This window comes from Sceloporus undulatus, chromosome 1 (genome assembly GCF_019175285.1).
Source record: "Sceloporus undulatus isolate JIND9_A2432 ecotype Alabama chromosome 1, SceUnd_v1.1, whole genome shotgun sequence".
In the NCBI taxonomy this organism is placed as follows: Eukaryota; Metazoa; Chordata; class Lepidosauria; order Squamata; family Phrynosomatidae; genus Sceloporus; species Sceloporus undulatus.
The window spans coordinates 252517929-252530257 of NC_056522.1; the positions used below are offsets into that span (position 1 = coordinate 252517929).

At 41.1% G+C, this 12329-nt stretch overlaps 1 protein-coding gene across 2 annotated transcripts in view; it reads left to right on the plus strand.

The window, feature by feature from the left end:
* LOC121919637 (unconventional myosin-X-like) overlaps positions 1 to 12329 on the plus strand; it is a 102138-nt gene that overhangs the window by 73249 nt on the left and 16560 nt on the right. For both annotated transcript variants that reach the window (XM_042446462.1, XM_042446463.1), the window contains exons 25-31: positions 851 to 1633; positions 5096 to 5219; positions 6554 to 6797; positions 8377 to 8472; positions 9732 to 9825; positions 10064 to 10119; positions 11941 to 12083. In XM_042446462.1, coding sequence (XP_042302396.1) covers positions 851 to 1633; positions 5096 to 5219; positions 6554 to 6797; positions 8377 to 8472; positions 9732 to 9825; positions 10064 to 10119; positions 11941 to 12083 — 1540 coding nt within the window. The remainder of the gene's footprint in view (positions 1 to 850; positions 1634 to 5095; positions 5220 to 6553; positions 6798 to 8376; positions 8473 to 9731; positions 9826 to 10063; positions 10120 to 11940; positions 12084 to 12329) is intronic.

A 12329-nucleotide genomic window follows, 5' to 3' on the forward strand; every position in this document is an offset into this window, starting at 1 on the left:
GCAGCCACATTGCTGCTTAGGGCAAGGGCTGTAGTATATGGGGAGATGATAATAATAATAATAATAATAATAATAATAATAATAATAATAATAATAATAATAATTTGTATAATGTCAAAAGATCTCCCACCTTCCCTAAAGTTGCTATTTGGCTGGGAGACTGCTCCCAACGGGAAACTGTAAGCGCTTCCTTCTCAAACCTAACATGGACTTCAGAGGTGCAGTTTTTGTGGTGGTGCATGGGATTACAGGGGGCAGGGTAAAAATTGTCTTCCCTTTTTCCATCCCCAAAACTAGCTTTAATTCAAATAGATTGTGCATATTTTTAAAAACCATGCAAGTGGCCATGTACCAGAAGCAAAAGCTGATAGGAGTGTTCTGCACATGATGCTTCTCTTAAAAGCCACCTTCAATTTTCTGGGTTGGATGGTTTTTAAAATGTCATGCCTGAGAAGAATTCAGTTGAGGAAATAGTTGTGCACTTGTAGTTTTCAGTTAAGATCAAACCTGTGAAAGTTTAAAAAGGAAAAGGAGACTTGCAGTACCTTTGTGTCACCTACCCAATTCATTTTAGCACAAGCTTTTGGGAAATGTGAGCCACTTCCTTAATTGCATGTATATATGTAGTGTTACCTTGCTGTAGTGTTGGAATCACAGGGAAATGGCATACAAAAATGACAACTGCATTATCAACACTGGCCATAAACTTACAATAGGCTGATTGGCACAAATATCTTGGCCTCTGTGAACAAGTATTCAAGTCTGCTGGGCTGTTCATTGTCTCTGTGGTATGAAAACAATTAGCTCTGCTTTCCAGAAACTTCCCCTACCTCTGTGTTTTTTTAACTAGATGGAGGTACTAAGGACACAAGAGGAAGACCCGCCTTTGCAGGAAGAGGAACAGCGCCAGATGGAGAAGATTCTGCGACTGGAAAGGGAGATTGAGAAGCTGCAATGGCAGCAGAAGACAGACCACATTACCATAAGCTGTGAAAACACCAAGAATGAAATGAAACGGCAGCGGGAGGAGGAGATACAGAGGTTAGAGAAGGAAGCATCTAGAGTTGCGCAGGAGTTCTTGGAGCTGCTAGATTTTGGGAACCTGGATGAGAGTGTGCAAGGTTTGGACCGCTCCCTCTCCAATGAAGGGACTCTTAACATTGAGTGCAGCCTTGTAGCTCCTCTGGCTGAGGAAGAAGAAGATGAAGGTTTTCCTGCTGATGAAGAAGGTCCACCAGTCCCTAGCCCAAGTCTCTTGAACCAGGACAGCAGCACCAGAACCAGTGATAACTATTACTCTGAGGAGGACACATCTCCCAATATGCTGCTGCCTGAGGGAGAGGATGGGGAGCTCAACTCTCTGAATCTTTTTACAGAGAGACCTGAGAGTCCTCAGAAGCAGAACGTGGAAAACATCTACCACACTGTCTCAGACATCCTGCCAGGTGACTTCATGGAATCAGATGACCCCATCTACACCTTGCCTCCTGATGTGGAGTCAGACTATGACCATGAGGAGTTTGAGGTCAGTGGAGAGGTTGGTAGCACATCAGCTGACCCTCTGAATGGGGAAGAAGTCCTGCATAATACTCACAGTAATGGTGTTGACTCCAACCGTGGAAGCCTGGACTCAGTAAGCACCTTTTGCTTTTTAGTAGAAAATAAATTTTCCTTCAGGCAGGAAGCTTCATTTTCGTTTTTCTTTCCTGCATGTGTTTGGCATCTCCCAGTGTTCCCAGTGCTCATTTAATAGTGCTTGTTTGACATAAAAGTGATTTGTCTTCTCAACAAATCTTTGCTAAGAGCCATAGGACTGGCAGGAAACCATCAGCCTAGAGACACAAAAGTTGTATTACATCATCATGCTGATTAAACCATTTATATTATTCCTGTCCATAGGATCACCCAGATTCATCTTTAGATATTTTCTCAGTGTGATAACAGTGAAAGATTGGGTCCACAAATAACTGCCTTCCATCCCCCCAAAACTGTCTCAAGATTCTTAAAGAAATCCACTTCTTCTGTTTGCAAGCTGTCTGTGAAATGTTTTCAGTTTGCTGTGGTCCCAAGTTACATTCTAAAGGCACAAGATCCAACAGTTTTGATGGAGCTACTGTGAATATTTCTGTACCTGAAAGGGAGGTCTCCTGGAAATCCCATTCACTTTAGTGTGAGTTTCAAAAATGGAAGAAAGGCAAAGTACAAGCAGTAAAATGCAGTTAAGATTTATAGACAGCCAGCATGGAATAGTAGCTTCAGTACTGTACTAGGACTCCAGGAGACCAGAGTTTAAATCTTTGTTTAGCTATTGAAACCCTTTGGGTGACCTTGGACAAGTTACATACTCTCAGCTGCCAAGCAATGCAGTGGTAAACCTTCATTGAATAAATCTTGCTAAGAAAACCCTATGACATGTTCTGATGATGATGGTGATGGTGATGATGATGATGATGATGATGATCCATTATTATCCATTAACTCCATAAGTTGGAATTAACTTAAAGGCATGTAGCAGTACAAGATTTATACAAGATATAAATTTATTCTTGTATTTAAAACATCTTTAAAATTATTCTGTTTTGAAAAAAATTATAAATAGTTCAGTCCCTCATATCATGTACTCTATTGTTCACCCATGTGACAATATTTGTATCATCTCTTTCTACTGCATGGTTTCCCATGTGATACCAAGGTCTGCTTGCCCAGTATGCGTGGCGCTATATCTAGATAGATAGATCCTTTGTCCTTCTAATTCTTGTCTTGTGAAAGCAGTCTGCTTTCCAGTCACTCAAACCACAGTGTTTGTACCCAGTGTGACAGCAGTACATTATTGACTGTTACAATTCCGCATGAAATGTTGTGTCCACGAAGATGTTATGGGCAGTTATCTGGTATTGTTTGCACAGTTACTGATGTAAAGTATAATTCCACACACACTTCAAACTGCTCATCATTTTGCTAGTGACTTTAAAAACATTTTCCTATTTTTTGGAAGCTGTCTTGCAGAATGAGGCAGTTTTTCCTTATTGCATAAAGATCAGATACTGGTTAGCACACCAGTTGTTATACACATTCTCTCGCTCTCTCTTTCTCTCTCTAACACACACACACACATATATCATAACTTGCAAACGGAGTCATTCCACTGGAGAAAGTCAAGCAATAGTCCCTGTTGATGGTAGAAATCCACTCCCATTTCAATTCCCCCCTCCTTCCCAAAACAGTGAGGGTTTAATATTTTTTAAAATACCAAACCCTTTCTGACATTCTTTGTTCCATTGAAAGCACACAGGCATTTTCTCTGAGCTTGGAGCATCATTTCACAAAGATTCTTAAGATCAGTGTTTTGACAGTAGTGATGCCTGAACCCAAGTCAAACCCCTATGATTGGCTCCAGATGGAGGTTACCCAAGCATATTGGATTGATATCCGCCCAAACACTAGACTCCTATGGACCTGGGTTCAGAAGGAGGCCTTTTCTTCAGACATTAAACCAATTCCTCAGATACTGTAACGCTCTCAGCAGCATTTTCATTTTGTTGTGATTAGTTGGAATAGCAAAAATGGAAAAGATGACAGGAACATTGTTAAAGCTAAAGGCTCTTTTCCTCATTCATCCAGTTTTCTTAATCTAGTTGGGCTTTGCCTTTTGGGATAAGGGGAAAGGATGGCAATTCTTGTTCCAGTTGCCTTTCCAATTTAGTCAGATGAACACATGATTGCTTGGGCTGAGATTATTCCAAACAGTTATTCTCTCCACCTTCAGCACCCCTGCCCCCAAACATATCTTTGCTATTTGCTAGAGCCAAATCCATCTTAGCATTTTCCCTTTACGAGTTGAAGGGAAATATTGTGAGCAAGTACATTATCCATTATGTAAATGGGAAGTCTCTTTGCCAAGTTGTCCTTATCAAATCCATTGCCCTGTCATTGATTGTGATTGTTTTTCCAGCCATATCAGCAAGATTGAAAGCAGCTGTAATTGCATGGTGCTCTGTGATGTTTATTCCCCTTAAAGAGATCTCTAAAGTCCCATAATCCAGATGCCATGCAGTCCTGAAAGCTATGTGATTTGTGGAACATAACCCATAGCTCATACATTTCCCCTTCCATTCCTTTATTCATATGTGTCTGCCTAGGCATGCCAAAAGAGTTAATGGAATAGTGTTGTTTGCGCATTACAGATACATCTCCTTAAGGATTGGATGTTTTTCATTTATCCTTTATAGGAGATTGTTAGAGAGACAGCAACCTGTTCTCAAAAGATGTGGCTGACAAGATTCTCTGAGCATAAATGAGGTAGAAAGATCAGAAGACTGAAACTGCTACTGTTGCTGCTGTACTGGCTTGAAAGAAATGAAATGAGGGCCTTTTTCATATAAAAGTGCTGCTCAAATAGGAGGCAGATCTGTTCATCACCAAAAATACAGTTTTCAAATGCTAAACTATTCATTGTTTAGTAACTTCATGCAAGCCTCCATATATGTGAATGTTCATGAGTTTGTGTGTGAATGTGCATTAAGCTGCATGTATACCAGTAGCTCTTCATGTGATCTGTCTGCGGCACTGCTCTATTGATTTTTTTAAATTGCACATGCAGCATCATGAAGGACTCTGTAGGAAAGCATATACCCTTGTGAGGATAGCTCAGAACCTGTGGTAGCTGTAGTTCTAAAATGCAAAGGATTTTTGCAAATTTAATCAGTCCACATGTGTTGAATGACAGCTTTTATCAGCAATAACCAGCATTGCCCTTGTAGTCCAACACATCTGGAGTATGCCAGACTGTGGAAGGCTGGACTATTCTAATAGAAAAGTAGAGATCTTTGAAGCCACTAATTCTAAAAGGAAATTGAAGGCCAAAGATCATACACAGGCAACAGTAAGGCAGGCATTTGGCCTTTGCTTTGAAACAACTCTCCCATTTTAGAACCTTTCTGCCTTGAGAAAAGAAGGAGGAATGCATATTTTGTATGGTTCATCATGTCTGAGCAATTCCATAGTCACATCTGTAATGTGTGGTTGGTCAAGATTTGAAAATTTTCCAGGCCCTGTGACTTTGTTTTCCTAAGGTAGTAATTCTTTTTGTGCTTAGTTTCTGGACAGTGAAGATGAAGGGGATACCTATATGGACACAGATGAAGAATTGTGCAGCAGCCGGGTCAGCATGCTGAATGGGTCAGGGCCAGCCTATTTTCACAGCTATCTCTACATGAAGGGTAAGTGTTCTGTCAGTCCTGCAAATTGAGTAACTTGCTCCTGCTTCCCAATCTCCTCACCTCTCTACTAAATACGTCCCTTCCTTCCCTGTTTTATTGTCTGGGTCCCTTTCTTCCTTCTAAGATGAAAGTCAACATGTTTTTTCAGAGAAGGGCTTTCCATTGGCACCCATAGAACCATAATCTCTAGTGACATTCTAAGTTGTCTGCTAGCAGTGAGTGTCCTGCTGTGGATCTGACTGTGCATTTATTCATATGAACAACTGAAACAATTCTCAGAGATGCAGAGGCAGTAAGCGTTGGCCCTATTATGGGATGGTGGGACCATCATTTGGCCTCTTTCACACTTGCACTTTTGCCCTGGGTAGAATTGGGCAGACCCAATCCTCCAAGATCGAATATGTCCAGAATGGATGTTCCCACTATCTTTACCCCGATCAAACGTTCCCAGTGCAATTTAACTCAGTGGATATATCTGATACCCAGGGCATCAGATCTAGGACATAACATTTCATTGGATAGTTGGAAACTAGCAAGGGGGGGGGGAATTTACAAAATCCCAAAATCTTCAAGAGAATCATTGGAAGATAGACCAGAGGTGGATCCTTGTTATACGCTGGGGTTTGCCCACCCAGTTAATTGGCATCTCCTGAAAGCCCCAACAACTTCATCCTGGTAGTACTGGCTGAAAATAACTCCATGGAAAGATTTTGGATTTTGTAGGAAGATTTACTTAAAGATTCATTTGCTACAGGTGCAGCAAGGCTCCCAGTTGTTCCTTAACATTTTGTATACCAGTCCCTTTGCTGTCACTGAGGACCCTTTCACATGGCACAGTTATATCACAATGATTTCAGTTTAAGTGCCAGGGAAGGGCATTTAGAATCCAGTCAGGGAGCTCCTGACCAAACAACAAGCCCCAGAATTCCATAAGACACAGCCATAGCAGTTAAAGAGAAATCATAATGCTATAATTGTGAAGTGTAAGAAGGCCCCCATATTAATGTTAGTGGCACTATAGCATTAGTGGCAAAATTGATGCTCTCTCCCCCCATCCCAGAATGATGAACTGCATTAGCACTTTGCATTGTGGGAGAAGAGACAAGTGAGTTTGTGAAATTGTTAATTTTCCATTTTTATATCAGCCACATCCACTGAAGTAACATGTAGTTGTTGCTTCTTCCTGTCTGTACTAGAGAGTTTTTAAAGGAAACTGTTATGGTCCAGAGCAGGAATATAATAATGCCCATGACTTGTCAGGTGCTGGTGAGGCATACATGGGGATGTTCTGGAGGTAACAACAGTTTTGATAATATTTCTTTTGTTTTCTGCAGGAGGCTTGATGAACCCCTGGAGACGACGTTGGTGTGTCCTGAAGAATGAGGTTTTCATGTGGTTCCGAGCCAAGCAAGAAGCCTTGAAATCAGGCTGGCTTTATAAGAAAGGAGGGGGCATGTCCACACTGTCTCGCCGAAACTGGAAACGGCGCTGGTTCGTGCTGAGAGAGGCCAAGCTAATGTACTTTGAGAATGACAGCGAGGAGAAGCTGAAAGGGACAATTGACATCAGGAAAGCCAAGTATGAGACATTTGGGAAGACAAGTAGCTGTGTTTGCTGGGGAATTCTGGGGGATTTTGGAATTGGAAATTGCCCAAGCTCTGTCATTGAAAATTCTTTCAGTGGCATTGTTAAGAGAATGGTTGTTGTTGTTGTTTTCGTTTTCTTATATCCCACCTTTCTCCCAACATAGGCACTCAAAGCAGCTGACAGCAAATTTTAAAAAAATACAATTTAAAAACAATACAAAATTTTAAAGTATAAATATAAAACGTAAAGAACAAACAGTTTCAAAAGTTAAAAACAGTTATGAATTAAAATATAACATGTTAAAAATATAAACCTTAAAATTTAAAACACACCACATTCAAATCCCAGCCATTAGCAGCTTGACAAGGCCTGACACCATAAGAATGTCTTTATCTGCCGCCAAAAGAATAATGAATGGAGCCAACCTGGCCTCTCTAGGGAGGGAGTTCCAAAGCTTGGGAGCAGCCACTGAGAATGCCCTCTCTCTTGTTCTCACCAAACAAGCTGAGACGGTGGTGGAACATAAAGAAGGGCCTCTCCAGGTGATCACAACACCCTAGTGGGCTCATAAAAGGAGATACGGCCCTTCAAATAGCCTGGACCCAAGTCATATAGGGTTTTATAGGTCAAAACCAGCACTTTGAATTGTGCCTGGAAACAGACTGACAGCCAGTGAAGTTGTCGCAACAATATGCTCCCTGAAACCAGCTCCAGTTAACAACCTGGATGCAGCTCTTTGAACCAGCTGAAGTTTCTGAGCACTTTTCAAAGGCAATCCCACTTAGAGCGCATTACAGTAATCAAAATGTAAAGTAACCAAGGCATGAATCACCATGACCAGATTTGACCTGGAATACTGTGTCCAGCTCTGGGCACCACAGTTCAAAAAGGATGTTGAGAAACTGGAGCTTGTCCAGTTTAGGAGGGCGACTAAAATGGTGAAGAGTCTGGAAACCATGCCCTATGAGAAACGACTTAGGGAGCTGGAGATGTTTCGCCTGGAGAAGAGAAGGTTAAGAGGTGATATGATAGCCCTGTTTAAATATTTGAAGGGATGTCATATTGAGGAGGGAACAAGCATGTTTTCTGCTGCTGCAGAGAACAGGACCCCAGCGATATAAGTCGTGGAGACTCTTAATACCACTTCCGAGACCACCTTGGCTAGCTCAGGAAGGAATACTATTTAGCAGCAGGATGGGCAATACACCAACAGCATTCCTAATCTGCCCCAGCAACCCACCTTTAAATAAACACACTAAAGCCCTGCAGACTGAGGGTTAGGACGCCTGGTCAGGGGGATATTATCCCAAGAGACCACTGCGATTCTGCCTCCCAAAGTACCCCATAATGGTCTCTGGTAGTTCTTAGTCCCACTCCAGACAATCACAGTTTCCATCCTCTGGATGCTGTTAAATTGCTTTTTGGTATCATCAGAGATGAAATTTTGAAGTACTCCATCAGGTCTAGAGAAGCACTGAAACTCCTTCATGGCAACCAGGCTAGTGAGATAGTGGTTGAATTTTGTTGAGCATCCTTGACAGCCTGCTTCTTCCTACTTATTCTTTTCCAGAGAAATTGTGGATATTCACGAGAAAGAGAATGCCCTTGATGTTGTAACAAATGACCGAATCTACCACATAGTGGCAGAGTCACCAGAGGATGCCAGGTAAGGGATGCAAAAACAGATGGATGTTTCTCAGAAGGGTTTGCTCTTCAATACCTCACCCTTCTTGGAAGCACTAGTTGCTTTTCACTAAATATTCCTGTAAGATCCTCCTGGGGCAAATAAGACAAGTTTGCAGACAGATTCTGTAATTTTGTAATTCACAAGTCCATTTGAACTACTGTTGAAAATTTGTAACCTTTGCCAACTAAAGATTAACACTTTTCAGACCCATGACAACTATTACTTCATCACTGCGTATATGTCAGAAGGTGATTAAAATAAATGTCAATGTCTGTGAGCATCTGAAAACTTTTTAGCCACAAAAGAAAGATGAGTGTCTTCACTTCTAACCATCTGGAACTTCTTACTATGTTAGCACCTTCCTGTGTTGCATCTTCTCTCTTCTTATGGCATATGGAGGTCTCAATGGCATTGATTAATTAACAGGGCCTGGTGTGTTCATGGCCTTTTGACCTTTCCAAACTCAGTGGTTCCAGACTGTGGCATCAGATTTCACTTGACATTGCAACATTCAGAACAGTGATAGCCAGAAAACACTTTCCCTCAACTTGTTCATACAGTCTGTTTCCCAGTCCAGCACTTTGTTCTACAACTGATATGAAGCAGTGAATGTCATAGCAACTGCTTTTATGTCTTTGACAAAGGAGGGGGCATAACCCTTCACAATAGCACATGCATTACATACTGAAAGATGCAAATTAAGTCCCTCAAAAGCAAAGAATGGCAAAGTGCATCCCAGGGGCTTCATGTGCCCACCTCAACATTACTTTTGCAGGTCTTCATCACTCTAGATTCCGTTGGACTGCCCTTTCCTGAGTGGAAAAAAGGGTTAATGAGAAGTGGGTTTCCAGCCACTTCCAATTTTATTTTCCCCCTGCTTTTTGATAGGCCATCCAGCCCTGCAGGGTCCCACAAGCAGAAAATTTACCTTGAGATGTGCTAAAGTTACCCACCTTGGCCCTAATGGACTTGGGCATTATTGATGTAAGAGAACTGTTGCCATTCATTGGAATAATAATATGCAAGTCACAGTTTCATTCAGCAGTCTGGTTCAGTATAAGGCAATTCCTAATATAGGTGTCCAAAAAGGGCAATATGCTGTCTCACCTGTTAAATAAGTAACATTCAAAGGGAATCATAGCCCAGCATTATAGTAATGATCCACTGACTAGATTATTTTCTGAAACCTGTTTTTGTTGGCCATTGGATAGCAAATTCTGGTACCCTTTTTCCAATAGTGACTGGTTCAATGTCCTGAGCCGTGTGCACAGTGCTACAGAACAGCAGCTGAGGGAGATGCAGGATGAACAAGCCAACCCAAAGAATGCTGTGGTGAGTGAAAATCTGATCAAAACTGGAGCTAGAGATTTGGGTTTATCTGTAGCTATTTCAACGTTCTATTAGCTGGTGAAAGCTGTTTTCTTCTGTTTGGTATCGATGTGATTCCTGGAGAAAAATTATTAAGCACTAGGAGAATTATTCCTCAGTACTTTATCCAGAGTGCTGGGTGGGGGACTAAATTATGAATAAACAGGAGCTCTCTAAAGGATGTTTTGTTGTTATTTTAAAGGGAACCCTTGATGTGGGGCTCATTGACTCAGTCTGTGCTTCTGACAATCCTGACAGGTAGGCTGTAGTTGTATTCATTTGTTTTGTCTCTGCACATTTTAATGTATAATGTTATTATATTCTGGTGCAGCAGTCATTGTCAAACATGAAAAATACATTTAAATGCATCAGCTGCATATATGAGTAAATATAAATGCAACAGATAAGGAACTACTTAAAATTCCTTCACTCAGTAAAAATATCTCCCAAATGACTGTGTTTATTTTTAGGTACAGGTCATCTTTCATCTTAATCAGTGCTAGTCAACAGGGGTTAAGGTCCTAGAGCTTTAAATGCTTCATATTTCAGGAGGGTGTTTGCAACAGTGTCTGAAGATTACTGCAACAAGCTGTATACCATCTGACCTAAAAGACAATGGACTGAAGACAGATCTCTGGCTGAGAGCAATACAGCATAGTGCTAACCTTTGGATGCCTTTTCCTTAATACCTACCAGAATTTTCAGACTGGTTTGCAAAATGACAGTAAAAGATTATCTGTATGCTTTCTACATTGTCTTTTCCATGACTCATGCCAGCTTCTTCCAGAATGGAGGCTTTCCTAGACGTAATAAACACTGTGCCCTTCCACACTGCTCAGGCTGCTTCAAGAGCAAAAGCTGTAATCTCATTCAAGGGAAGGCAAAATTAAGAACCCCTTGTGTTAATTTCCCCCTCCCTATCCGTGTCAAGAATATAAACGGAGGGCTCTATTTCTTAAAAATATTAACATTAATAAGGCAGATTAGCGTTAGGGGATAATCTCTCACAGAGAGAGTTATTTTTAACCAACAGTTAAGATTTCCAGGCATGAAATAGTCAGTATAAGTTATAGTACTGTTTGGTGAATGTTTTCAGGGTTGTTGTGTCATCGTGTGCCTTAAAGTCATTTCTCACTAATGGTAACCCTAAGGTGAACCTGTCACAGAATTTTCTTGGTAAGAGTGTGACTTGCCCCAGGTCACCCCTAGCCAAGCTGAGATTCAGACCCTAGTTTCTCCCAGCACTAGTCTAAACACTCAAAACACTACATCACTCATTCACTCATTCACTCTCTCTCTAAGTGTTAGGACAATCCATTTCCTAGCTAATTTATTATTTATGTTATAATAATAATTTATAGTATTTTAAAAAGGTGATCGAATTTTGAAGAAGTAAGGCACTTGTGCTCAGTGTTCTAAGAATAAAAGAAGAGCCAGACTGGGTCAGCCCAGCATTCTGTTCCCATAGTGGCCAACCACATTAGATGGGGAAATTCATAAGCAGCAAACAAACACAGTAGATTCCCTCCCCATCCCACTAGTGTTCTCCAGTAAATGTTATTGATAGTAGTATTACCTCCAATACTGGAGGTAACATAAAGAAGAAACCAATATGACTCTATAGATTAATACAGCAGGGCCCCTGTTTGGGAAAAGGGGGTCTACTTGACAGGGGCTCAGAGGTCCAAAGAGCTTTGAAGCCCATAGGAGCCTGGTCCATACTACAATCCCCGTTACTGTGAGGACAAAACTGAGTGTAAACTATAGATCACGCTTGAGGATGTTTATAAACACTTTTTTGTTTGTACTTACGTGTCTGTTGTTCATATCATTTGAGAAGACATTACTTTCATAAGCATTGCCCGTTTCTGAAGAGGGTGCAACAAAATTCCCATCTCAGTATGCTTCTTCTTTTTCTTCCATATGAGTTCTTCCATATGAGAGATGTCTGGGTTAAAGGAAGATAAGATTAATAGAGTAATGGGATGTGATTGAAAGTAGTTAAAGATAACTTTGTATATTTTGCTAGCTATAAGATGTGGCAAGAACTAGGTGACCCTCCTTCATCATATTTTGCAGGCCAAATTCCTTTGTGATTATCACAGCAAATAGAGTCATCCACTGCAACAGTGACATCCCAGAGGAGATGCATCATTGGATCTCCCTCCTGCAGAAGCCCAAGGGTGAATCCAGGGTTGATGGACAGGAATTTCTTGTGAGAGGTAAGAAGCAGAGATGGCCCAAAACATTGAGGTGGCTGTAGTAAAACAAAAAAACAAACACGCACCAGTCAGTTCCTCCCTTCTGTGGTAAGATAAGGAAGAAATGTTATTTTTTTAAAAAGTAATTTACTGACCATTTGTTGCCTTGATAAAGTGGATGTCCAGAGGCCTTCTACCTCATCCTGGCATGATGGACCTCCTAGAATTGGAAACCCCCCCCCCCCCCAACAAACACACATTTGTGGT